Source organism: Micromys minutus, assembly GCF_963924665.1.
Source record: "Micromys minutus genome assembly, chromosome: 3".
NCBI classification, from domain to species: Eukaryota; Metazoa; Chordata; class Mammalia; order Rodentia; family Muridae; genus Micromys; species Micromys minutus.
This window is the reverse complement of record NC_137972.1, coordinates 85,796,224-85,824,020: the sequence shown is the minus strand read 5'-3', so window position 1 is coordinate 85,824,020 and position 27,797 is coordinate 85,796,224. Positions and strand designations below refer to the sequence as shown.

At 37.5% G+C, this 27,797-nt stretch overlaps 1 protein-coding gene across 1 annotated transcript; it reads left to right on the top strand.

Annotated features, from left to right (window-relative positions):
- On the top strand, positions 1-27,797 carry HNRNPLL (heterogeneous nuclear ribonucleoprotein L like). Its single transcript, XM_080913769.1, has 13 exons — positions 1-532; positions 6,666-6,784; positions 9,399-9,636; positions 10,532-10,617; positions 11,308-11,404; positions 11,490-11,562; positions 15,619-15,690; positions 20,127-20,344; positions 22,244-22,365; positions 23,427-23,628; positions 24,039-24,096; positions 24,193-24,291; positions 26,794-27,797. The coding sequence occupies exons 1-13, from the start codon at positions 212-214 to the stop codon at positions 26,847-26,849; spliced, it is 1,761 nt and encodes a 586-aa protein (XP_080769895.1). The 5' UTR covers positions 1-211; the 3' UTR covers positions 26,850-27,797.

The following is a 27,797-nucleotide window of genomic DNA, read 5'->3' as shown; positions in this document are numbered from 1 at the left end:
CGTGAAGCTGGCGGAGGGAGAGGCTGGAGGCTGGCTGGGAGATAAAGGGAAGCGTCCCCTCAGCCCGCGCTCCCTTCTCTGTCACGGGCTCCTGGAGCGCGCCGCAGAGGTCGCCGGAGCCGCTCAGACCCGCGCTGAGGAGGCGCAGCCCGCGGCGGGGACTGATCGGCGACATCTGAGGCCCGTATCCCGCGCCGTCTCCACCGCCGCCATGTCCTCCACCTCCTCCTCCCCGAAGGAGGAGACGTACGAGGAGGACCGGGAGTTCGAGAGCCAGGCCAAGCGCCTCAAGACGGAGGAGGGAGAGATCGTCTACTCGGCCGAGGAGAGCGAGAATCGCCAGGAAGCGACGCCTCAGGCGGGGAGCGATAGCGACAGCGGCGGCGGCGGCGACGGAGGCAGCGGCGGCGGCTGCGGCGGCGAGGAAGGCGACGGCGGAGAAGAAGGCGACGAAGGCGACGGCGATGAGGGAGGCAGCGGCGGCGACGAAGGCGGCAGCGGCGGCGGCCCTCGGAGCATGCCCCCGTCCACGGTAACAAAGCGCGGCGCCGCGTCCCTCCAGCAGGGCCCCGGCCCTCCGGCCCGCCCGCCCGCCTCTCCTTTGCTGCTGCGTGCACGCCGAGCGTGTCGCTGGGGACTCGGGCTTATGTGTTTATTGGTACACGTTTCCCGAATCCTGACGGCGAATGCGGGATTGGGCTTGGGGTGCCGGGGCCTCAGGGAGTCCGCAGTGGGGTGGGGGCGGCGGGGGCGGCGGGGGCGGCGGGGGCGGGTGTCGCTTCCGCTCCGGGAGGCTGTGCCGCGCGCCCTCGGCGGGATCAGCTCTTTGTTAGTTGAACAACTCTGGCTCCGAGGCTGTGCGGGGACCCGGCCTCGGCGTCCCGCAGCATCCTCGCGCCGGGCACCGTAACGGGAAGGCTTTCGTAGCCTCATCTTGAAAGCCGCGATTGAATGACAAATTAACGCCCCCCGTGCTTTTCCCTATACTTTGGTTCCCTTGCTATTTTAACTCCTTCGGTCGAGAACTCTTTGTGGGCCGGCCGATGGCTCAGGATAGTTTTCACTAACAAAATGTTACAAAAATGTGTGGGCGGGTAATATAGTGTGCCCCTGCTGTCAAATAAAAGGTTTTCAAATGACGAGTTCTCCATTAGTAGTGTCCTTCCAAGTTTGTCCCCACAGAAGGAAATGAATTCAGAGCTGTAGTCACACATGCCTTAAACCCTCCTTTATCAGAAATGCTAGCTGGAGGCTGAAGGAATGTGGACAGAGTAGCCCACAGCTTCAGTTAGTTCCATGGAGACTTTAAGGAAGCAAATCTATCCGAACTGTTTTGACCCTTTTAATTAGAGGTGGCTTTCCTTTCAAAAGTTCAAATTTTTATTGGTCTAGCTTAAATTAAAAAAAAAAAAAAGTAGTTATGTGTGGGTACATAACAAGTGTCGGTGGCAGCCGGTAGAGTTAAGGTAGTTTAGGTGTGAGTCACCTGACTGGGTGCTGGGAGTCAAACTCCGGCCCTCTATGCAAGAGCACTAGGTGCTTTTTGGATGAGCTCGCTCTTCAGCCCGTTTGAATAAAAAAAAAAAAATTACATTCATTTGTTTTGTGTGAATTGGAACCTGCAGGCAAGTATGGAGGTCAAAGGACAGCTACTTCCATCTAGTGAGTCGTTCTTGGCCTTTTGGTCACGGTCAAGCATCGGTTCCGTGCAGTTATCTGGATTTTTCTGTCAAGCATTTTGAGATACTCAGAATGTAACTCGGAACTGTGGATAAAGGAGATGATGATTTTCTTAGGGTGTCTTACGATCAAAATCAAGTATTGTAAGAATGTTATAAGTTTGCCAAAAGCCTTTTTTTTTTTTTTTTTTTTTTGGTATAATACTATGAAATGTCTTTTAAGTGTCTTGGAACACTTAAAACAGTTGGCAGGAGAGGTGGATGGCGCAGTGGGGAAGAGTGCTTGCGAACACCAGAAAACCTACAGTTTCAGTTGCCAGAGCCCACATGGTAGATGTTGTCCTCTGACTCAGATTGGGGTGCAAACACATATTCATGTGTTCACATGCAACAAGATAAAAATTTTGTTTCGAAAATAGTTATTTTTGAATGCTAATAAGAAATGAGCAATTAACATAAGTCAAGCAATAGAAGTGACATTGGGCAAGGGCTTGAGTTTGATCAGGAGTCTAGTCTTAGCATATGGTTTTTGTGACCTCGAGAAACTCAGTTAACTGATGCCCTTGAGTTTTCTTAGTCTGTAAAATATGAAAGACTGTACATGCTTTCCTTCCTTGAAGCTGAAGTTAAATAAATGCAGCTTTCAAATGACAAGAAGGGAATTAATGTATGTAGTTATAAATTCAAATTGTTGTTCATTTCTCTGTAGTTAAGGAGAGCTGCTTTTATTTAACGGTTTAACTGGAACTAGGACTGTAGCTTGGTTTGGTGCGCTTGCCTAGCTTGTGAAACTTCCTGACCCTATCGACACTCCACTCCAGTAAATTAATTTGTAAATTTTAACACTAGAGTTTATAGGCTAACTTGGAGTTTAAGGAAGACTCATTTTTTCCATTTTCAAGAATTTTTAAAAGTTTTATTTCACGTGCATTGGTATTTTTGCTTGCATGTGTGCTTATATGAGTATGTCAGTCAAATCACTTGAAGCTCCATTACAGACAGTTGTGAACTGTTATGTGGGTGCTGGGAATTGAACCTAGGTCCTCTGGAAGAGCACCAGGCAGTGCTCTTAACTGCTGAGCCATCTCTTGAGCCTCCTTTTTCAAAAAACTTCCTTGTAATTTTTCAGTAATATTTTGAAACTATTGCAGCTATGAAACATGTATGTAATTAAGGTAGAGCGTCTAGTACTTTATGATGTTGAAATATGGTTTTCATTTAACTGAGGAGTTTAGTCCAACTTAAGTGGTTCTTAACCTATAGAAGAAATCATCTGTGGTCAAACAGTAAATGCAGATTAGGTACAGTTATGAACTATCTTTTTAACTCTAATTGGAAATTTGTGAAGTGAAAAGAGAAACTGTGGGCTGGAGAGATGGTTCAGTGGTTAGAGCACTGACTGCTCTTCCAGAGGTCCTGAGTTCAATTCCCAGCAACCACATGGTGGCTCACAACCATCTGTAATGGGATCTGATGCCCTCTTCTGGTGTGTAGCCCAGGCTCCAGACCAATCTCAGAAAGCCAAGAAAGGTCAGGGATGCCATAGCAATTGGGAAGAGGCAAGATACTCAGTTGTTAAAGGCTAGCCTTAGCTGCATAATGTGTTTGAGGTTAGCCTGGACTCCAAGATAACTGCTAAAATAACATTAACTGCAAAATTGCCCAAATAGAAAGCCCCAAAAGGAAAGAAAAGGCCCAAATAGCCAAAAAACATACAAGCTAGGTAATTTGTTTGCTAATAAGGTAACTATTTAGAGTTTTCAAATTTTAATGAGTAGTTTTGTAAGGTACTGAAACAGAAAAATGGCCCAAGATTTCCAAATGAAAGGCTATATTGAACAAAGTTTGATTGGCTTGTGAGAATTTGTCCTTGAGGCTGCCCTTGAATGGCTATTGAATAGCATGGGTATGACAAGAGCAGCCTTGAGCCTATTATTGGGGACCCACTGAACTTCCCTTATAGTTTGACCCAGTTTGTCCAAAGAAAGAATTGAATTGTAAAAAAAAAAAAAAAAACTGAAAACAAAACCGCGTGTACTGCATTTGCTGGGTACACACTTGGAACATTACTTTGAGGTAGGGGGAAATAGAAAACAACAACCTAGCTCTCGAAATGAAAAGACACTGTAGGGCTGGAGAGGTGGCTCAGCAGTTAAGAGCACTGACTGCTCTTCCAGAGGTCCTGAGTTCAAATTCCAGCAACCACATGGTGGCTCACAACCATCTGTAATGGGATCTGATGCCCTCTGCTGGCGTGTCTGAAGACAGCTACAGTGTACTCAAGAATGAGATAAACAAATCTTTTTAAAAAAGAAAAGACTGCTGTAGGAGAAAAGATTTTAAATGGATATCTTAAGCTGGAGAATACATACTAAAAGTATTAATGGGGCCATAGCCTGGCCTTGAACCATGGATGCTGGTGATGTGAGAGATGGGATTGTGGTGTTTGCTACCACATCCAGTTTAGTTGGTATATAGATGGGGATTATCAATAATCATTTGCCAACTAGTTTAAAAATCAGTAACTAGGATAAAGATTCAGAGGTAGAGAGTACTTGCCTAGCATGAGAGAAGATTAGTATTCTGAAATATCACAGCTACATACCAACACACATACATACCTGATTTTAGGGTGGGTAAAGAGGCTCGCTCTGTGTTGCAGAAGAGTTCAAATTTTTTGTCATAGCTATCTAACAAATAGAGAAAATGGTGATTTAAGAAGAGTGTTAACGGTTGGGATATTGCTAAGTTTTTGCCTACCTTGTTTGTGTGAAATGGTGGGTTTGATTTTCTATACTGCATGAATTTTGATGCATACCTATAATCTTAGCATGAAGATCAGAAGTTCAGGGTCATTTTCTGTTACATAGGAAGTTTGAAGCTAGCCTTGGATGTATGAGAGCTTTTCTTTAAAAAGTTAATGGGCTGGAGAGACGGCTCAGCGGTTAAGAGCACTGACTGCTTTTCCTAAAGGTCCTGAGTTCAATTCACAGCAACCACAAGGTGGCTCACAACCATTTGTAATGGGATCTGATGCCCTCTTCTGGTGTATCTGAGGACAGCTACAGCGTACTCATATATATGTATTTAAAAAATTAAAAAGGTACTATTTTGGGGTAGGATGGGGGATAGAAGAACTAAGCCTTGGAGCGGTAGAAATATAGTTTGAGAAGATGAATTGTCAACTTTTCAATTGGAAATAACTGGAATTTTAATTGTTTTAAAGTGAATGATAGAAAGTTTTTGTGTTAAAGATGGGTATGGCAGAGTAGCATACATAAGTTTAATGAGTTCTAGGCTAGCCAGGGCTATATAGTAAGACCCTGTCTCAAACAGAAGTATGTATGGGTATATAATTAAAGTGAGAGAAACACTAAGGTAGATAATTGTAAGAATCATAGATTGAGTGGGAATAAGGAAATACAAGGAGTATGAGGTTGTCTTTTGCCTTGAGGTTGAGAAAAATTACTTTTCCATCAAATACTATATTATATTTAGTATTTTCTGACTTTTCTGAATTCTTTTAAAAAAATTTCCTTGACACGATAATATACATATTTGTGGGTTAAAGGGTTGTGGTTTGTATATAATACACAGACCAGATCAGTGCAGTAACATTTTCAATCCTCAGCTTTTAGGGAGTGACTTCGCTGTAAGCTCTTCTGAGGAAGTTTTAAAAATTGTTCTGTAATCCATTTTTGTGAGAGAGATCAATTTGAAAACTAGCCATTTTTTGCACTGTATTCATCATAGTCATTATTCATGATGGGCAGTTCTTAGAGAGAAACTGGCAAAGCTAAAAGGCCTCTTCAAAAGTTACTGCCAAGATAAAGGCTCTAGAGACACAAAACTGAATTCAGAAGGTGAATTTTATAATAGTCTAAAAAGTGCAGTTAGAAGTAATGATAGTTGGAGAAATATGAAAGCAGACACTGATAGGTTTTTCTCATTAACTTATTTCTGTCTTAATGAAAATGATAAAGGCTATGTAAAAGTAATATGAACTAATTAGGGATGAAGTCTTATGATGCCCACAACCTTATTTCTTGTAGTTTAAGGGGGAAATATCTGTCTGTCTATTTATCTAGATATAAGATGCAGGGATCAGGACTGGAGAGATGGCTCAGTGGTTAAGAGCACTAACTGTTCTTCCAGAGGTTCCAAGTTCAAATCCCAGCAACCACATGGTGGCTCATAACCATCTATAATTGGATCAAATGCCCTCTTCTGGTGTGTCTGGAGACAGCTACAGTGTCCTTATATATAATAAATAAATGAATCTTTAAAAAAAAAAAAAAGATTCAGGGATCAAAAATTCCCAAGGGGGTACAAACAATATTAAGTGTGAGATAGTTGTAAATTTATTCATTATAAATTATGTAAGACCAAAAGGTATGAGAAAAAAATCACTCTTGAGACCACCACTTCAGTAAATAAAACATTGCACGTCACCACATCTCCCTTCCTGGCTTGAACACCGAGGAATTGAACTCGGGACCTCTGGATGAGCAGCCAGTGCTCTTAACTACTGAGCCAACCAGCCATCTCTCCAGCCCCGCTTGAACACTTTTTTTTAAAGAAATGATTTTGTGTACACAGACAGTTCTCCGTTTTCACTATTGTGTGGGTTCTAGAGATTAAACTTTGGAGTCAGGTGTGGTGGCAGGTGCCCGTGTCTCAAGGTCATCCTTTTTTAGAAATGAAAATTTTAGAGACCAACCTGGTCTATACAGAGAAACCCTGCCTTGAAAAACCAAAGCTTGTAAGGTTGTATGTGTTTGGGGGTTGGGGGGGGGCTACTAGAAATAACAATTTCAAATCAAATATTCAATTTATTTTCAGGTCCTTCTGCTAATATGTAATTTGACTTGTCTTTTTTTTTTTTTTTTAATGTGTATGTGTTTGCTTTATAATGTAGAGTTGAATTTACTGAAAGTTGTAGTTTAGGCTTTTGAAGTTAACTGGAAATTGTTTTCTCTTCCCTAGGAGGGAGGTGGAAGCCATCATAAGGTTTCTGTTTCCCCTGTTGTCCATGTTCGAGGGCTCTGTGAATCTGTTGTGGAAGCTGACCTTGTGGAGGCACTGGAGAAATTTGGGACAATATGGTAAGGAGAATGGAGACTTCAAAGACATTGAAAATAATGTGGGAGGGCAAGCCTTGTTTGATTGTTTTGACTTGATTGTATGTATTGTTTGCTTAAGAACTCCCTACCCCCCCTTTATTTATGTATTTATTTATTTTTTTTTTTTGAGGTAGCACTTCCTCTTAAAGGAGGGCCAGCTTGAAGCTTGTGTTCATTTTATCTCGGCCTATTGAGTGCTAGGATGATAGGTATCTGCCATCTTTGGACAACTCCCCCCCCCCTTTGCTTTTTAAGTTTTTACATTTACTTATAGTGGGTGTAGGTAAGAGGACAACTTGAGGGAGTCAAGTCTCTACCCTGTGGTTCCAGGGATTAAACTCAGTCCTAGGACTTGCATCCTGACCCAATGAGAGAGGCCTTTGGGAACGTCTAAGCTTGTTACTACCTTTTGTGTTCTGGTGCTAGAGATTGAATTCTCTCTGTTGCTGAGCCTTAAGCTTGTTTTTAAATTCTGGGGTTATTTGTAGGTGCTTAGTATGATATATCACCAGCCATTCAACAAGTTAGTAGGTAAAAAAAAATGTTCATGGTGTTGACTCCTCATGCTCTTTTGTTTTTGTTTGGTCTTTCTCATTAATTCTTTATAAAGATTAAAAAAAATTTTTTTTTCACCAGGCTGTTTAAGCACATGCTGAAATGTCTGTGTCATTTAAATTCTCCTTGTCCTGTCTTCAAATAAAGTTACTGTCTGGTAACTCTTTTGAGTTTGCTTCTAGTTAATGTCTTATTTTGGGTAGAGAGAACATTTTCTTTTTAAGACACAGGGTCTTATGCATCCCTGGCTACCCTAGAACTTGCTATGTAGACCAAGATGGTCTGAAACTCACAGAACTCCATCTTCCTCTGCCTTCTGAATGTGTGCCATTGTACCCAGCAAGAAAGCAGGTTTATTATGACCAAATCTATAATAGGCCAGTACCTTTCATACTTTTATTTTTAGTTTTCTGTGTTTCCAGGGGGCATCTTTAGCTTGCACCATGATTTATGTATGTATGTATAAGAGACAGCATATATTCTCTTTTAGATTTGTTAATGTGTGTGATTGTTTTGTCTGCATGTATTTATGGTTTCCATAGAGGTCTTAAAAGAGAGTGCTGCGTCTCCAGGAACTGGAGTTATATATAGGTGGTTGTGAATCACCATATGGGTGCTGGGACCTGAATCCTGGTCTTCTGTAAGAGTAATAAGTGCAGAGCCATTTCACCCCTGCCCCCCTTTTAAAATGACAGACCTGATTCCAGGATTAATATTTTTTACATATAAAAAGCTTCAAAACTTTATTGAGGAATTTATTTCTATAAGAAATATTTCTTGCTGTTGTACTTGTAGTTGCTATAGTTTTAAATCCAAGACCTGTTTCCCTGTTAATTTTAGTGATGTGGGTGGGGATAGCTAACCAACCTACTAGGTCAACACATACTTAATAGCCTGCTCTGTGCCAGGCTCTGTCTGTCTTCTGAGGATATAAAGTTGGGTGTGGCAAGTTCTGAAGAAAATAGAGTAATAGCTATGTACTGAGATCCTATAGTATACCAGGCTGCTTGCTAGTATACTAGTATGTGTGTAGTAACCCTAATTGTTGATAACTCTGGAGGTTTATAAACGAAGAAGGTAGGATTTACTAAGTTATGAATTGATGTGTGGGTTTTTGTTTTGTTTTTACTAATACTGCACTATTTGTCAGTGTCTAAGAGCTGTGGGTCCTGGATATCTATCTGCTAAGCAGAGTGGTTTGACTGCCTGGCTTTGATGTATTTGTTTTTTGATATGATTAAACCATGTTCGTTGTATTTTAAGACAGTCGAAGTTCTTATTCCTGTCGATTGGGAATATGTTTTTTCTCCTGTTACAGTTGGAAAACATGCACTGTGATTTTTCTTTCTTTTTTTTTTTTTTTTTTTTTTTTGCATAGGGTCTTAAAATGTAGCCCTGGTTGGCTAGGAACTCACTGTGTAGACCACGCTGACCTCAAATCCACAGAGCTATTCCTGACTTTGCCTCTTGAGTGCTAGGACCTCTCCATTTATCACTTATTTGTCTATTAAAATATAGCCCTCAAAGGAATGTATTTTCAAAAGTAAATACCTCATTCTCATGTTCATAGTTAAACATGATGACTGAATTCTTCTGTTAGATGTGTTTTCATGGACTGTTTAGAGTATTTTGGGGTAAATTACTTATGAACTTTGGTCAATCTATGGTTGCTTCTAGTTATCTGTTTTTAATAAAATAATATAGAAATAACTCTTAGTTACTGTTGTGTGGGTGCTTCTGCTATTTTCTTTTGAGACTGGCTTTGAACTTGAAGTCCCCTTCTGCCTTCACTTGGACGTGCTGAGATCACAGCTGTGCCACCATGCCAGCTAGTTCCTGCTGTTGAACTGTTGAACTGTGGGTTTTCTTGTTGGCTCTGGAGTTTTTAGTTTCTGTGTCTTGATGTTTTCTCATGCTTTGTGGGAGGGGGAAGGGTAATGGATAGGGCTTGAGTAGGGCATGAGATGAATAAGTGTTCATTCAAGAGGATTAAAGTCTGCTTTTACTTGACTGAGAATAAATCATACTTCTTCCTTTTCAGCTATGTGATGATGATGCCATTTAAACGACAGGCTCTGGTGGAGTTTGAAAATATCGATAGTGCCAAAGAATGTGTGACATTTGCTGCAGATGTGCCTGTGTACATTGCTGGCCAGCAGGCTTTCTTCAACTATTCTACAAGTAAAAGAATCACTCGACCAGGAAATACTGATGACCCATCAGGGGGCAACAAAGTCCTCTTGCTTTCTATTCAGAATCCTCTTTATCCAATTACAGTGGTATGTATTTCAGTAGAGCAAACTACTTCTATAACAACTAACAAATAACAAGTTTACTTATCTGCCAACTAGTTTTGTTTTTGTTGTTTTCTTTTGAGACACATTTTCATTATGTGGCCCTAGCTGACCTGAAACTTGCTATGTGGACCAGTTTGATGTGGGACTTAAAGAGATCTGCCTGCCTCTGCCTCTCAAGTGCTAGAATTTAAGATGTGCAACAACATGCGGAGATAATTTTTTTCAATATTTATTTTTATTTTTTGTGTATCGGTGTTTTCCCTGCATGTATGTATGTTCATTTACCACGTGTGTAATCCCCTTGGAGGCCATAAGAGAGCATCCTAAATCCCCTGGAACTGGAGTTACAGATGGTTGTTAGCTGCTGTGTTACTGGAAACCCAATCAGGATCTGATCTGAGCTACCTCTAGCCCAGTGATTCTCAACCTTTCACATGGTCACATGTCAGATATTTACAATATGATACTCAACTGTAGCAAAATTACAGATATGAAGCGGCAATGCAATAATTTTATGGTTGGGGGTCACCACAGCATGAGGAGTTGTATTAAAGGGTCCCAACATTAGGAAAATTGAGAACCACTGCTCCTCTAGCCCCACTCTTTACCCTTTAAAAAAGGTGGTTAATAGCTGGGTATGGTCATGCCTCTGATTCCAGCATTCAGGAGGCCAAAGTGGGTAGATTGCTTATTTTGAGGCTATCCTGGTCTGCATGGTCAGTTAGAATTATAAAATGAGATCCTCTTTAAGAAAAGTTTAGTAATTAAGAGGAGTGATGCCTTGTAAAGTTTGACTTTTTAGATAAAACAAAATGGAATATAATTTAAATTTTTCTAAATATAAAAAATGAATAAATACACTTTGTTTTCTTTGTAGGATGTTCTATATACTGTATGCAACCCTGTTGGAAAAGTACAGCGTATTGTTATATTCAAAAGGAATGGCATACAAGCAATGGTTGAATATCCTTTATTTGTAAATGTGTTGCTGATGTATAGAAGTATTTGTAATTCATATTCATTTTTTTCCTCTGAGAATTTTTAGGTAAATGTATTTTCATCTTAAAGCAGTCTTACGTTTTGTTTGTTTGCTTGTTTTCTTATTTTGAGATGGGGTCTTGAGTAACTAACTGACTGGCCATCAGTTGAGAGATGAGCCATTTCTGACTGCAGAGATTAAAGGTGTGCACTAGCACACCCTGCTTAAGAGATGGAACTGCAGTACTTATAGGGGAATTTTACTCTTTTGATAACTTCATACCATAAAATAGTCCCCTAAAGTGCTGAGGATTGAACCTATAGGCCTTACATGCTAGCCCAACAACTGTGTTACTTCCTTGGCCCTGTTCTTTAAGAGTAAAATAATTTTCTGTTTTATAGTTATAGATTGCCCTTCACTAGGGAACAGAACCTAATTCATCATTCTCTACTTTATAGACCTTCTAGTGATTTGGAAGGATAAATGTGGGCAGTGTTGATCATGTTATATTTTCTTTGCTGTTCTCAATCTTTAAAATAAATCTTTATTAAATAAAGATTTACTTAGAAGTTATATTTGGGAAAACATTCCCAGAAACATAGTTCTGGTTTTCTTTTCATCCTTGGGAATGAAGCACAACTAAATTCAGCCACATTTCCTTAATAAAACCTTACGTTTGAGTCCGTCCTTTGCGCCCAGAAAGCTAAAGCAGCGCTCAATGGAGCTGATATATATGCTGGATGTTGCACACTAAAAATTGAATATGCAAGGGTAAGTTTTTTTTTTTCAACACTCTACCAAAGAAATATTTATACTTGGTATTCAGTTTAAACTTACTTATCTTCACTTTCAACAGCCAACTCGTCTAAATGTTATTAGGAATGACAATGACAGTTGGGACTACACTAAACCTTATTTGGGAAGACGAGGTAGGTATTTCACGAATTTTAGAATGTACTGAGATCTGCTGAGAAACTTTTACAAGCAGTTGTAATTTTTTTCTGAGATGAGCTAGTTAATTAAAATGAAAATCTTGTTGCTGAATGCTTTTGTTGCAAAAGTCCTTGTAATGCTGGAAATGAACCTTGGACATTAGTGCCCCCTACTGGTACCTGCTGAGCTTATTTATATTTAGTTCAACAAGGAGCCCTCACATACAGGCACGCCCGCAGTTCAAGGACTTGCATTTCTCCAAGCAGCTCTCTCTCTTTGGAGGAGAGAAAACTGATACAGAATATTCCTTACAAACTGCAAACTTGCACACTGCTTCTCTATGGAAAGGACTTTCCCCCCAAGCTGGACGAGGCATTAAGAAGGATAGAGGACTCCGGCAGGCTGACTCTACACTTCATCATGCACAACATCGGCATCAGCACAAGCCCTCTGAAAAACTCAGACTTGCAATTCACCTTGACTGCATACTACATGCATCATCACCCCAAGTCTTTAAAGGACGCCATTTAACAGTACTTCAGACTTGCATGGGATGAACACCATGATAGACTGTGCCCATTTACTCAAGTTGTATGTATACTGATCGGATTTCCCTTAAGGTTTCAGCGGCAGATCTTTTTATGAAAACTAGACTATGCAATGTTGTAAAGCTCACTGCCCATTGATGTAACTGTTTTCAGCTTAGATTTTAAATTGTCAATTGGTTTTAACAAGGGGTCAGTTTATCTACAGACCTTGGGAATTGATAATGTTTTAACCAATCCACACAAACATTAAAGATACGTGGATTAGAAAGGTGCGCATTTGTCTGGGGATAAACAGGTCAGTGGTATAAAGCATGTGCTTAGCATGCATAGCCCCTGTGTTTGATCCTCAGCACAAAAAAGTACACATTTGTTGCATTTAAGTTTACCTTGTTATTGTTTTTGTTTTTTCCTAATTATGAACATGAACAGAGGTTCTAACAAAATGAAAAGGTGCATTATATGTAAAAGATGTTTTTCTGTGTGGTTTGATTTTTGTAAGTGGTTGTTTATAAGTTGTCATTTTGTAACAAGGGCTTTTTTTACTTATGTTAATTTGTGTAACCAGAAAATTTGACATTTCAAATATAGGTGAAAATAATGTGTCCCTTTCAAGATAGAATATTTCTAAACTTGGTAAATCTGAATATTAAGAGCATTTCATTTGAAATGCATTTCCATCAGTAGTCTATAAATGCTAAATTTCACAAGCATAAATTTTACTGATAAATTGTTAAGTAACTGGTAATTTTGGAATATACAAATTAAAATGTCAATCTTGTAAAAACAAGGGGGCTTCAGTATTGGCTACATTTCAACTACAATATTAACAGTAAACTACAAATTAGAAAAACTCAAGATGAATGTGCCAATAGTTAGCTAGGAAATATCTTGAGCAGTAGGTACTCTATGGTACATGTACATAAGCCAAAGGAGAGAGTAAAACACAGTGTTGGTCCTTCGAATGTTCAGATACTGAGATTGACTTTGTTTGCTCTCAGTTTCCAGGAAACCATTTCATCTTATGCCTGGAATTATAAGTAGGTTTGTTTTGTAAAATGTAGCTTTGTTAGGCCCCCCAAATTTTGATACTTGTGGAAATTTGCTTGGTCTATGCTTGATAGAGTTGAATCCAATACTGGAAACCAAATCCTTAGGAACTCAAACAAGAGGATGAATGGTTGATGAGAAATCTCTCACTTGTGAACACTGTTATTGAAAACTTAAGTTTTCACTATAAACTTGCTTGGTCTGGTGGTCTGACTTACCTATCTACCTACCTGTTCACCCTTCCTTCCTTTTCTTTTTTCTTTCTGGGGCTGGGAGACTTCAAGACAGGGTTTCTCTGTGTGGCCCTGACTGTCTTGGAACTCAATCTGTAGATCAGGGTAGCTTTGAACTTATATATCATAACCTTGCCTTCAGAATGCTGGATGAAAGGTGCAATTGCACCCAATAAAACATTTATACATTTTAACATTGTATTCTTTTAAAAGGTCTGAATTTTACACAAAACCAGCTTTTTTTTTTTAATGGAATTCTAGTTAGATAATTTATAAGGTAGATATTTGAAGAATAAAACATAATTAAGGAAGTAAAATAATTTATATTTATGCTTTTAAGGAAAGTACTCTAATTTTTCTAATTTATTATTGACAGGTAGCTTTCTGGCTAGAATGGCAGCTTTTAAACATAAACATAGTTTCTGTAGTGATTTAAGCTTGAGTCAAATTGACAGATCATTACAATCTATTTGTTTCCTTTTCTAAAGACCTTTATGGAGAGCCAGATATGGTGGTGCATGCCTATAATTCCAGCACTTGGGAAGTAGAGGCAAAGAATCAGGAGTTTGAAGTCAACCTGAGCTATGTGAGATACTGTCTCAAAAACAAAACAAATAAAAGACAAGATCTTCATAATAGCTTTACTATTAAAAAAAACTCATTAAAATACAATTTCATTATTTTAAAATGTGATTACATTTTATTTTATTACAGAGAATCCTTAGCCTGAACAGTTAAATTCATGAAAACATTATGGTTCTTATAAGAAATGGGGAATTAAATTTAGTATTTAGTGGTATCTGCTCAAGCAGACAAATTTAGCTTAGGAATCTACAGACTGGATTAACTTAAGAGGATTGAGACAAATATTGGGAAATGCTGGAATCCATGTTAAGTGGCTTTTTCTTTTTTCTTTTTTCTTTTTTTTAGCCTGGAGAAGCAGTGATTGAGGGGAGGCCACATTAAGTGTTCAGGAGCATTTGGAAGAATGTTTAGTACTAAGAATTAGGTTTTAAATACATGAGAATGTAGGTAGAAGATCAGTTCCTATTCTGTGTAAAAAAATGATTTTCTTGAAATTTAGGTTATATATAAATGTAAAGAAAGATAGTGAATGCCTTATTGCTGTGGTTGGTTAAGCAGTGGCCAAAAGGGATGGTTATAAGAGTTTGTTTGTTTAATTGAATAAAAGCTGAACTAGATGACCCCCTCCAGTCCCTTTCCGTGGTATGATTAGCTTGGTTAAAATGGGTAATTAAAAATAGACTTGTCTAGGCTGACGTGAAAGTTAAAGCATTTCTCATCTTCCATAAACCTTGCTTGTTTAGGTGACTAAGGATATTTTGGCACTGTAGTTCAATCGGCAAACTTCTAAAAGTATATGATGATTTGAAATTTGCTAACAGATACTAGAAGTCCTATTTTGGAAACCTGGAAGTAATTTTTTAAAATGATATCTCATAAGATTTGAGAAAATTGGCATGCTGTTTTTGAAAATATAGCTAGAATAAAAATTATCTTTAGAGTATTGTAGTATTCTCATCCAATAATGTAGCCCCCTTGGCTAGGTTTATCTTGGCATTTAAACTCTGGAGGTTGCTCATACTTCTGCTTGATGTTATTATGGTCAATAGAAAATGACCTATATATGATACAACATAAGCCAGTGATGTGCAAATTTTCAGCTCTCAAGTAGGTGTTTGTAAATATGTGTATGTACATATAAAATACTCTGTGTTTACTGATTGTGAAACCATGTAATACAGGTTGTTGTTGGCTTATGCTGAAACTTCTTGAAAGAAGCCTACTTTGAAAATGTGTTGCTGTTGAAGCTAATAGTATGATTCAGGTACTGTCTTTCAAAGTACTGCACTTACAAGCTTGTTTTAAGGACATGTATTGGTAAAAACTTCTGTACAGTGTCAAGCTCTAGCAGTGTGTACATTCACTTCCTGCAAAGCATCTAATCTTTTACATTGAAAGTGTGATTGTATTTGGCATTTATCAAGAACATAATTTTCAGTGGAATTTGTTAGATAGAATTGTTTTCTTAAACTTTTGGTGTTTGTATTTAAATTTGATATGAATGGATGTTTAAAATTAACCAGGAGTCATATTTCTTTTATGAAGTATATGGATGTTTTGAATGGGTGTTTCCCATGTGAAAACTCTGTTAAGTACTTGAATCAAAATTGTTAAAACCATGTTTCTACTTTTGTGTCAGATAGAGGAAAGGGTCGCCAGAGACAAGCCATTTTGGGAGATCATCCTTCTTCGTTTAGACATGATGGCTATGGTAAGTTTGTCAAGGCAGAAGGAAGGTCATAGGTCAACCACTAGAATACTGAATTTCTGATGAAGAATGCTCTGTTTCTTGTCTTTCTTCCTTAGCTCCTAACCTGTTGTAGTTTATTTCCAAAGAGTTGTCCAAAACCTTTGTTTTCTTAGGATATTGATACATTAAATAATTTGTGAATAAATTGAGAGCTATTGGTTGGGGGGGGATTGTATACTTGTTTGTTTGATTGATTGGTTTTGATTTGTAAGGAACTCTGGCTTAGAGGACATGAAAGGGGTATTACTGCTTAGTAGGTTTATTTTCATTTGGCAATTGAAAGAAGCATGATTCTATTTATAGATGCTTAGTTTTTTAATTTTCAGGGATTGTTGATGTTATGTAGTCTGTGCTTTAAAGTGGAAAATTTTATCTTTTTTTGTTTTTTTTTAAAGTGGAAGAAAGTTGAACTTGATATGTCTTGGAAGTCTTTAGATTTATCATAAAGTTGGTTCAGTTCACAAATTACTTTCCCATTTTATGACCATTCTTGAAGTTTTAGCTACTGGCTGTATTTCCTTCTTTTAATTAAATTATGTTTTATGTGCATGGGTGTTTAGTCTGCATGTACGTCTGTGCACAGTGTGTGTGTCTGCTGCATGCAGAGGCCAGCGGGATGTAGTGGATCCCTGGACCTGGAGTTAGACAATTGTAAGCCACCTGCATGTAGTGCTGGCTGGGAATTAAACCCAGTTCTTCTGAAAGAGCAGCCATTGTCTTCTTTAAAACTTGAAAAATGTATTTCTTACATCTGTGATAACAATTCAGTGTTTTTTTAGTAATCTGTATGGCAGAGAAGGTAACTTTTTTTCTTGTTAAAAGTGTTGTACAGTCCTTTAAAAAAATTTTTTTTAATTGCATTTTTATTTTGTGTGGGCATGTCAGTGGCTAGGTCAGAGGGCTTAGTTCTCTTTCAGCATGTGGTACCCAGGGATTGGACTCAGGCTGTTAGGCTTGGAGGCAGGCACCTTTTACCCATAGAGCCGTCTTGCTGGCTTAGTGTGATTTCTTTGGTTTCTGTAGCTTAGGTGTATATGTATAGTTAGTCTCTGCAGTAAAGAAGGACTGATGTATTACAGAAGGATCACATTACTAGTTAAGAGCCAAAATGTGTTAATGGTAGTCACCAGAAGCCCAAAACCTGGTTGGACATTTGCCAAAGTAGCTAGAAAAATTTAAAAGACCAAGTGAAAAAACAAGAATAATATTCTATTATCACATATTTTACTGAAAAGAATTAGATAGACAAGTAAATTACTCTATTAGAACCTTTTACTTTAAAAAAAGCCTGTTGTGAGAATTGTTGATACTTGATTTTATTGTTTGCTGGGTAAAGTTTTAAGTGCAGCGTATGTAAAGAGAAGTGCACAGTGATAGGTCTTAAGTAGGGTCACGGAGACGGTGGAGCGAGTGTGGCCTTCAGGAAACAGTTGTCGTGGGTTGTGTGGGTTCATTTATATTCTCAGCTACATCCGTAAGATACTGAACTTGGAGATGGATTTGTTCTGCTTCCTAAGAGAAGTAAGCACATGGGCTTAAGGCAGAGACTGAAAATTTTAAAGAAAGAAAGAGAAAGAGAGAGAGAGAGAGAGAGAGAGAGAGAGAGAGAGAGAGAGAGAGAAAGAGGTGTAGCAAGATGAAGTGCAAAGAAGATAAGAGCGTGTCCTGGGGATACTGAGATTTTACAGATGTGAAGATCACAACTGTACCCTTCAGAGCAACAGTTGAACAGAATAGCTTTATTTGCATTTTGTGATTACATCTTGAATTTTTCTAGGTATTGATCTAAAATAAGAGTCGTGCATATTTTTAGCTAGATTAAATTTATTCATTGCTCTATCAGAATAAATTTTATACTGTCACAATTTTTTAATTTATTTTTTTGTGTAAAAGATATGGTTTCACTGTTATATTATCTCCAGCAGGTCTGGAACTCGAGTGTAAACCAGACTGGCTTTGAGCCAAACTTGAACAGTGAGCTTCAAGCACTTGCATGTTGATGGCTAGCATTATTAGATATAGTTCCTGGATCAGTATTCTGAAAAACAGGAAATGATTTAGAATGTTCATAATGCCATTTATATAGCATTTTCCATATAAATTGATTATATGAAACATTAGTTTTTTCTAAAGCATCAAGACTTGCATCTATGATTTAGGGCTGATAGCTATACGCAACAGTCTAAATGATGTAGATAATTTAATTCTGATGACTTATAGTCGTAGTAAAATCATCATTTTTATTTGTATTTGATCAACATTTATGAATTTTGTTCAACTCAAGCTCAGTAGAAGTTTCTACTGCTTGTCTGTTGCAGGTCTTTTACTGTCTGTAGGGAAAGGGTAGTGATCTTAGTGAAGGATAATTGTGCCATAAGCAAATGCTTGTGGCAGGGAGACCGTATAATCTGAATAATGTCTTAGCAAATGTTGATCAAAGTCCTTGAGTCCTAACCAAAAAAAAAAAGAAGAAGAAGAAAAGAAAAACCAAATGATAAAAGTTTCTTTTTAACAATAAGGAAACAGCTTGAGATTTGGTATTTGTTGCTCCTCTGTATACATTCTAGACAGTGCTTCTCTAACCACTAACTTAGGAGAGCCTTGGATATTTGGGGTTTGTTTTTATTTCATTATTCACTTACTCAAGAGGATTCCGTTGTCTTTTTTTTTTTTTAAATGTGTGTGCCTGCATGGGTTTATGTATATCACATGTACAGGTGCTGGAAGAGGCTAGAACATATAAGATTCCATTTGGTACAACTCGGTCCCTGGGTTTGTTTCTGCACTGTAGGTTTTCATCTTAGTTGCTGCTTCTGGGTTTTTCCTAATTGCTGTTAGCATTCTCTGCCTGTTGTTGGTACTACCTCAGTCTCTACACAACTTTCCATTCTGTCACACTCCTAAGAAAAAGCTTGAAAATGAAACTGTAGGTGCAAAAACCATGATTCTCAGATTAAGAGATTAGTGGTGGCAGGGCGAGGTTGGTATTCCATTAGAGTTTTAGATATTTTCTGCTGGGTTCTTGATTTTTTTTTTTTTTTTTTTAAATATGTGTGTGTATATCTGTAAGGATGCTGAATTCCCTGGAACTGGAGTTACAGACAGACAGTCGTGAGCTACTGTGTGGGTCCTCTCGAAGAGCAGTCAGTATTCCTAACCACTGAGCTATTTCTCCAGCTCCTTTTTTAAAAGAAAAAAAGAAAAAAGATTGCAGGCCTGTGAGATGAATCAGTGGGTAAAGACACTTGCTGCCAAGCCTGAAAACCCGAATTTGATTCTTGGAACCCACATGAAGAACAAGAGAACAGACTCTTGCAAGTTGTCCTCTGTTTTCACCTTTACCATAGGACATGTACCATAGACAGACAGACAGACAGACAGACAGACACACACACACACACACACACACACACACACACACCAAATGAAGTATTAATGGAGAATGATAGAAGACCTGTGTATAAATAAGGTACTACCTAATGAATTCTAGTCTTTATTTTAATAAGAATGCAATATATTCAAGTATTTTAATAAGAATACAATATATTCAAGGAGAACTTTTTGCAGAGCTGAAAATGATTTTTTTTCTCTTTGGTGGGGGCTTGTTTGAAACAGGGTCTCACTTTGTAACTTTGGCTGTCTTCACACCTCACAGAGATTCACTTGACTCAGCCTCCTTTGTGTTGGGAGTAAAAGCATACACCATCACACTGGCTTAAAAATGTTTTTTTTTTTATATTTATATAAGGTATATGAAGGTAGTTTCTTATATTTGATTACATCTTCTTCTTCTAAAAGAGACTTTTTTTAAAAAAATTGGAGATATAATTTATATACAATGGAATTAATCTCAATGGTGGGTTTTCTGTTGTGTTGGTGTTCCTTTTTTCTCTTTTAAAAAGGACTTCGTAACCTAGGTTGTCTTTTATGTAACTAAGGATAACCTTTTAGTTCTGGGTCCTCTTGCCTTCCTAACTACAGGTTTATAGTGTATGTCACCATGTCTGGCTGAATCATAGCTTCATATATACATACACACACATACTTAAATATCCCAAAGTTTTACACTGGCTCTCTATTCTATAGCTTAGTCTTAAATCTTTTGAAAAATATAGACTATTGTATATATAGGTATAGCTAAGTCTGTTGGATGTGGTACATGTAAATGCTGATTTGATTTATTTTCTGTACATATTTAATTAAGTATTTGTATACTTGAGGGTTTTTGTTTGTTTTTAATGTACATGAAACTAATTATGAAAATTTAATTTGGGTTGGAGTGCCTGTTTAGAACACACAGGTTCTGGATTTTTATATGGTGAAGTGTATCTACTAACTTCTGTAAATGGAAATAGGTACTTGTGTTTTACTTATTTATTATTTGGTCCTTTTTACAGGATCACATGGTCCGTTATTACCTTTACCAAGTCGTTATAGGATGGGCTCTCGAGATACACCTGAACTTGTGGCTTATCCATTACCACAAGCTTCTTCCTCTTACATGCATGGAGGAAGTCCATCTGGGTCCGTTGTAATGGTTAGTGGATTACATCAGCTCAAAATGAATTGTTCAAGAGTCTTCAACCTGTTCTGCTTGTATGGAAATATTGAAAAGGTATATTTTATTTTCTTAGTTTATTTGGGTGGAATATTTAGTGGTAATTCAAAAAATGCTGCACATACTTTAATCAGGAAATCACTAATGACTCATATAAGCTTTAAAAAATGTGTTATCTACAGAAATGGTAAGTGATCAGTAACACTTAGATATTATCTGGTTAGTAATAATGCTTTAAATGTAAAGAGCAAGGTCCAAAGCAGCACTTTAATCCCCTCCTGTATACTGATGGTGTAAAGCCTGGATAACTAGTGTTAGTTTAGCAGTCGTTTGACTCCTGGTTTTTATACTTTATAATATTATGAATGTGATACATCTAATAAAAATCATACTCTAGATTTAAGATTTGCTGTACTATTGTGTAATATTTCTCTGTAATCCTGAGAAGCGGCAACAGCCCAGACTTTTCAGTTATTCTCACATGAGCAAAAGACCGATACTGATTCTTTACAGTGTCAGCCAGGTTGTGTGATATTGGCTAGACTGGGTATTTAAGTTCATTTTCAGTTTATGATGTTTTTACTGTAATAGGCATAGAAAGCCTTTGATCACTTCAAACAGGTCTTAACATTGAACATGTTAAACTATAGATTTTGAAAGAACAGTTATACTCTTGGAGCTAGGTATTTGTAAATGTGTCTCAAAGCTTGCTTTGGAGGGTGGGGAGTGGTGCTGCACATTTGCTTTCTAGATGGCATGATATGAAATTTTTTAAAAATTTTTGTTAAATGAATGTTTTGCTTGCATGCATACCTGTGCGTCACATGTGTGCCTGGTATTCATGGAAATCAGCAGAGGGTGTTGGAACCCCTGAAACTGGAGTTAAGAATAGTATGAACCACATATGTGTGTGCTAGTACTAAATCCAGGTTCTTTGTAAGAGCAAATATTAACTGTTGAGCCAACTCAGCGTTGTGAGGGACGGTATGTTTTTATTTGAGCTCAGTTAATATCTGAAACTGATCCACTTTGACAGAATGTTTCAATATTGTCTACTAGTTTTTTCCTCTATTGTAACTGATTTTAATGTTCTTTTGCTAGTGATAAGGTATAAATCTGCAAGTCACTCGTATGGGAGTGGGAACATAGCTTAAAAACTTGGTGTTTTTAGTTCTTAGTTCATTAATTCTAAAGTTTTGATAAGCAGCTCTTGAGAGTCCTAGACAAAAGTTAGTTCCATCATTCCATCATACTGAAAAGAGGAAGAAGAAAAGACACTGTATTTGGTCTATGGGTAGGCAGACAACTAAAATTCTGGAAGTTAGTAATCTGTCTTTGGTGTTGAGAATTGTATCATGACTTAGTTTTTGGTATGTAGTTTGACTAATTCTACTGTTTCGTTTCATATTACCTCAAAAATTTAATACTTTCTAAACTTTTATTTATTGTGTTCTATGTGTATGGGTTTTTCCTATGTATGTCTATGTACCACTTGGATGCCTGGTACCCAGGAGGCCAGAAAAGGGCTCTGGAACTAGAGTTAGAGACCATGTGGGTGCTGGGGTTAAACCTGGTCCTCTAGAAGAGCAGCAGTGAGTGAATGCTATTCACTGCTGAGCCATCTCTTCAGCCCCAAGTTCTATCTAATGTTTAGTGGTGGATTGTGATACATTTGTTGAATAAATATTGACAAAATGGCTGAGTGCCTGGGGATTCTGTCATTATCTTCATTATCTTCATCTGACAGTCTATAGTAGAGGATTAAGTAGATTAGCTCTAGAGCACACAGTTAAAACCTTGAGGTAACCTGTGCTCAGTGTGCAGTAGAGTACAGTTACAGAACAGACTCCCCCTTTAACTCACTCAGTTTTGGTAAGAGTTAAAGCTATCTCATAAATGATGGATTAAGGTTAAGACTCTAAGAAATGATCTTTGGGGGCATTTTTGTGTTTGCAGGTAAAGTTTATGAAGACCATTCCTGGCACAGCACTCGTAGAAATGGGTGACGAGTATGCTGTGGAAAGAGCTGTCACACACCTTAATAATGTCAAACTGTTTGGGAAAAGACTTAATGTTTGGTAATTACTTGTCTTAAGTTATAAATGTTAAAGAATATTTTGAAATTCTTGTAAACTTTAGGCTATTTTGTAGTAACTAAGCATATATCTGAAGGTAACAATATTAGTATTGTTATTATTGGCAGCAAGTTTTAAGGTTATATAATTGTTCTAATTTTAAATGTATTTTTTTTCATTTTAAAAATATTTTTGCATACATGAGTGCAAATGTCCAAAAAGTTCAGAAGAGGGCATTATTCCCTGTCACTGGAAATACAGGTGGTTGTGAGCCAGTTGGCTTTGGTGCTGGGAACTGAACTCAGGTCCTCTGCAGTAGCAGTAAGCACTCTTAACCACTGAGCCATCTATTAATCGAGATCTCCTAAGTTTTACTTTCATTATCATAAAACAATGTTAAAACGTATAAGTTAACAAGAGAATATATTTGATATATTTTCTTTCTAACCTAAAATATAGAAATGACTGATTAGAACCAAAATGCATACAGTTGATATATTCTGTACCTATTGATTGACCCATCCATTATTGGAAAATATTTGTGAGAAAACAAATATTTGTATAGAACATAAACATAGTATTTCTTAAATAACACATCTATACATTTAATATTTATACTGTGTTATAAGAAGTTTATAGCAGTGATTTGCATTATAAAAAAGGCAATAAAATCAGGCATCGTGGCTATACCAGTAATCCGAGCACTTGGAAGGTGGAGACAGGAGGATCAGAAAACTAAAGTCATCCTCAGTTACATAGTGAGTTCCAGGCCTGCTTCTCTCGGAAACAAAAACAAACACCCAAAACGAAAAGAGTAGATAATACAGAAGGTTGTGCATAGGTTAATGTGCATCCTATAGCATTTGATAGAGACTTGAGCATCTTGTTTATTTTCCTTGACAGGGGGGTGGGTGGGGTTCCTGGACCAATCCCCTTGGATAAATGATCACCTGCACTAAATTTAAATATCACCTTCTTTTGTTGATTCATAGAAACCTGTGTAATGATCTGCTGCTGCTTTTTGTCTAACAAGATATATTGTGTTTTTCTTTTCTACTCGCCAGTGTGTCTAAACAACATTCAGTTGTTCCAAGTCAAATCTTTGAGCTAGAGGATGGTACGAGCAGCTACAAAGATTTTGCAATGAGCAAAAATAATCGCTTTACAAGTGCTGGCCAAGCCTCTAAGAATATAATCCAGCCGCCCTCGTGTGTGCTGCATTACTACAATGTCCCGCTGTGTGTCACAGAGGAGACCTTCACAAAGGTAGGCACTGAAGAAGAGTGTATAAAATGCTGCTCTTCCTGCTTTAAGTTTATGTAGTACCTCATAGTTAAACCTCATTTTTAAATTTTTCTAAAATCCTGCTTTTTGTTGTTAGTTTGGTTTGAATTTGTGTGTGCAGAGGTTGGAGGTTGGTGGTGTTATTTAGTATTCAGATAACTCTAAGTCTGAGGAAATGTATTATAACTTTAAAAAAGCTGTTGTTTTATTATATATGAAATTATTTACATAGTTTCAATTTTCACTGTTTTTTTTTTCTCATAGAACTTGATGTTAAGTTGAACATAAACTAATTCATGTTACACTAAAGGCTTAAATGATACTATAAAGCTATCTTTTTAAGAGAGTTTTATTAACTCTGTTTCTGATAAAGTTTTACCTTTCCTTGGCAGTTGTGTAACGACCACGAAGTTCTTCCATTCATCAAATATAAAGTATTTGATGCGAAAGGTAAGTGAGCATCTTTGGGGAAGTTTTCAAGTTTTACAGGAAGATTGCTGACACGTAAGTAACCACTGGGTTTGTGTTTGTTTTGTTTTGTTGTAGCTTCTGCGAAAACTCTGTCTGGGCTGTTGGAGTGGAAATGCAAAACAGATGCTGTGGAAGCTCTTACTGCGCTCAATCACTATCAGATACGAGTCCCAAGTAAGTGACCCAGTAGGCACTGTCTTCTGGAATGCAAACCTGTGTGAAGTACTCACTGCCAGAAAGAGAGGAGGATGGAGGTGCTCAGGAAAAAGTAGTGTGCTTCTTCTTCAGAGAAGCAGCTCCCCACTGGCTTGACAGTATTTGTCGCAGATTTTGGTGGGGTTGAAGCTTTCTTTAAAAGGTTGTTAAAACCTAAATGAAACCACCGGGAGGTTCTTGGGGGGCTTAGATAGGATTACAATTAAAACTGTGAAGAAGGGAAATGGTTTTCACTTTGTAAACAAAGTCACCAGTCTTGTTTGAGATTGCCAGGAAGTCTATTGGGGAAGGAAATGCAACTCTACCCAAAGTTAAATAAATTTTGCCTTAAGCCTGGTTCGTTGCTGTCATAACATGAATGTGTGAAGGAATTATCTCTTGTCCAGTAACCTTTCAAGGAAATACTGATTGTGCTGGAAATGTTGTTTCTCAACTGGTGGTGGGCTTCAACCAAACTCTGGAATGAGGAACACAGCCCTGATTGGTCTGGAACTCAGTATATAGACCTGTAGTGTGAAATAAAATATAGAAATCCCACATTACCGCTGGCAAGGCAGCGGCAGACAGACTGGCCTGAGCAGACTGGCCAACCTGTTATCAGCCCACCAGGCTCTCTGCTCACATTCCCAGCCCTCTGCCTTCTGTGGTTAGCTATCACAAATCCCTATAACCTGGTAAAGTCAAAACTCTAGAAGCTTGAAACTTATCAGTCAGATATAGATTTGTAAATTCTTACCCCACAAAACGTCCACACAATGAACTCAGAGCCAGTTCCTATTGATGTAAAACAAATTGTCCTGTAACAATGCACTCCTTATAAGATGTTCATAGCTACCTGTGGCTTTTTAAAGCCCTACTCAGCATCTTTCTCTTGCTCCACCTTCCCCCTCCCCCTTCTTTAAAGTTCCAGCCCGCCTTCTTTATCCACTGCCTATTGATTGGTTCCTTGGAATCTTTATTCATAAGGGGAAGGTTCTGCCACATATACCAATCAGTCTGGCTTAGAACTTGTCTGCACCTAGCTCTGAGGAGCTTGTGTAGCTACTACCTGACTAAGAGCTGGTGTTTCTAAAGTGTATAGGTTAGTTTCCTTAGTACAGGACATTAATGTATATTTTTTTGACAAAACGTTAGATTGTCCTTTTAAGAAGGTTGTTGTGGTTACAGAACCACCTGTGACATATTACAATGGCCATTGCCCAGTATTTTACAACATTGAGTTATATATCTTCAGTTTTTACCTGTATGATAGCTGAAAAAATACTGTTGTATTGTGTTTGTCTCCATAAGGGGTAAATGACCTTTTTTTCATATGTTATGAACAGATGAAACTATGTTGTATAATTTACTTTGATCCTGTATCTAAAGGGTATTTAAATTCCATCTTAAAAAAAGCACTAGCTAAATATGGTACACTTTTAATTTTAGTGTTCAGGAGGTGGTAACCAGAGGCCAGCCTAGGCTATATGGGATCCTATTTCAAAATAATAATAATAATAATAATAATAATAATAATAATAATAATAAAAACAACTATGGGTGAGTGCGGTGACAGTAAAAGGAAACAAGCCACCGCAGGGTTGGGGTGTGAGCCTCTAGTTCCAGATCCTCAAGAGACTGGGTGGGAATGTCAGGAGCTGATGAATTCTATGACCAGCCTGGGCAACATAAACAGCAAGACTTCATTCCAATAAAAAGAGAGGGACAAAGGTTTTAAAAATTACTTGAGTGTTTTCTATGTGGAAACATGCTTTAAACATGCACCCAAATGTTTGTGGGGCACCAGCAGATAATAGTACTGCCAAGTGTTAAATTATAGAAGCTGGGTAGTATTTTGCATATGTTGAAAATTACCTAAAAAATTAAGAAAAATACCTCCTTGTAATATAAATTGTTTAATTTTAGAAAGTTTTCAACTTAAGTTCCCACCAAGGTGCTGTGCCGTTAGCATATGCTCTATTAAAATGCACTCCGGTGTGATGGCTGTTTTATCCTGTTATTGATCTTTCATGGTGAACTAATTCACTTGAGAATTGAGTATGTTCTTAATGCTTAGAACAGTGGGAATGTAGTAACACACTGTTTTTGTGGAGCTTGCTGTCTGTTAAGTAGGGACAGTTAAAATTTACCATGCATATAGAATTTCCTTCCTGGGACTAGAGTGGCTTAGTGATTAAGAGCACTGACTGCCCCTTTTGGCACCCACATAGTAGCTCAGTGTAACTCCAATGCAGGGGATCTGGCACCTCTTTTGGCCTCTGAGGGGCACCAGGCATGCGCATTAATGGCATAACTACAGACGTATCTACAGACAAAACACTCATACACATAAATATTTAAGAGTTTTTCTTCTTTATATTATTATGACCAATAGTAAAATGTTAGAATAATTTATTATTCAAAGTAGTCTTGAAATTTTGATGGATTATTAACTTTGATTTTTTTTCTCAATTTTTACAGATGGTTCCAACCCCTATACACTGAAGCTTTGCTTTTCTACATCATCCCATTTATAAGAAGAGAAGAGCATGTTAGCATTTACGTTCGTCTTTATTACAGTTTTAAAGCTATACTTCATCCATGATAATCTAAGTGGTTGATCTAATGTTGCCTTGCTTACTATAAGAACCTGTTCTGTAATAAACATATTTTGCCTCAAGTAAATTTGTTGTTAACTTAAATATTGTTTTCACCTTAAGATAGAGTACCATAATGTAGACTGTCTACAGCTTCATTGTATATTATGCAAATGTATGATTTCTAACATTATTACAAATTTTGTTCCATGGTAAAATATATTTGCATTCTTAATGGTAATTATCTGCAGATGTTTTTCCATGTGTATGAGATTAATGCAGGTGGAAGTATTGCATTTTAATACCGAATTCCTACAATAGATGATTGAGTTTGTTACAGTTACTCATATTAAATATAAGTTGTATTTATTGTTTTAATCAAATTTGAGAAGAACATTGCATATGTTGACTTTCAAGAACTACAGGTTTAGTTGACTTCGATTTTAAAAGGCTTAATAGCCTAGAACACACTTGTACGGTATGGTATGCACTCAGACTCAAATTGATTGTTTCTTTTTAAGTTGTCATTCATGGGTATCGACATGTTTCTGTTCCTAGTTGCAGTTCGGAGGTTTTATAAAGTTATAATAATAAGTTAATGTGTTCATCTTCATTATTTTGCATGTGACATAATCTTAAAAGTACATGTAGAATTAGACATTGATATTTTAATACTATAGAAATTAAAATTAACAGTTCTTCTATAATAATCTGGGTTCCTTAAATGAGTTTCAGAGAACTTGTGAGCCCTTCCAAAATTGTGTGTAGAGTTTGGAATATTTGCATTTTTATTTCTTAATCTTTGATCCATCATAATATATGTATTTTTCTATATGGTGTAAGATTTAAGAATTAATTTTATTTTTGATCAAAACAGCTATTTGTCTC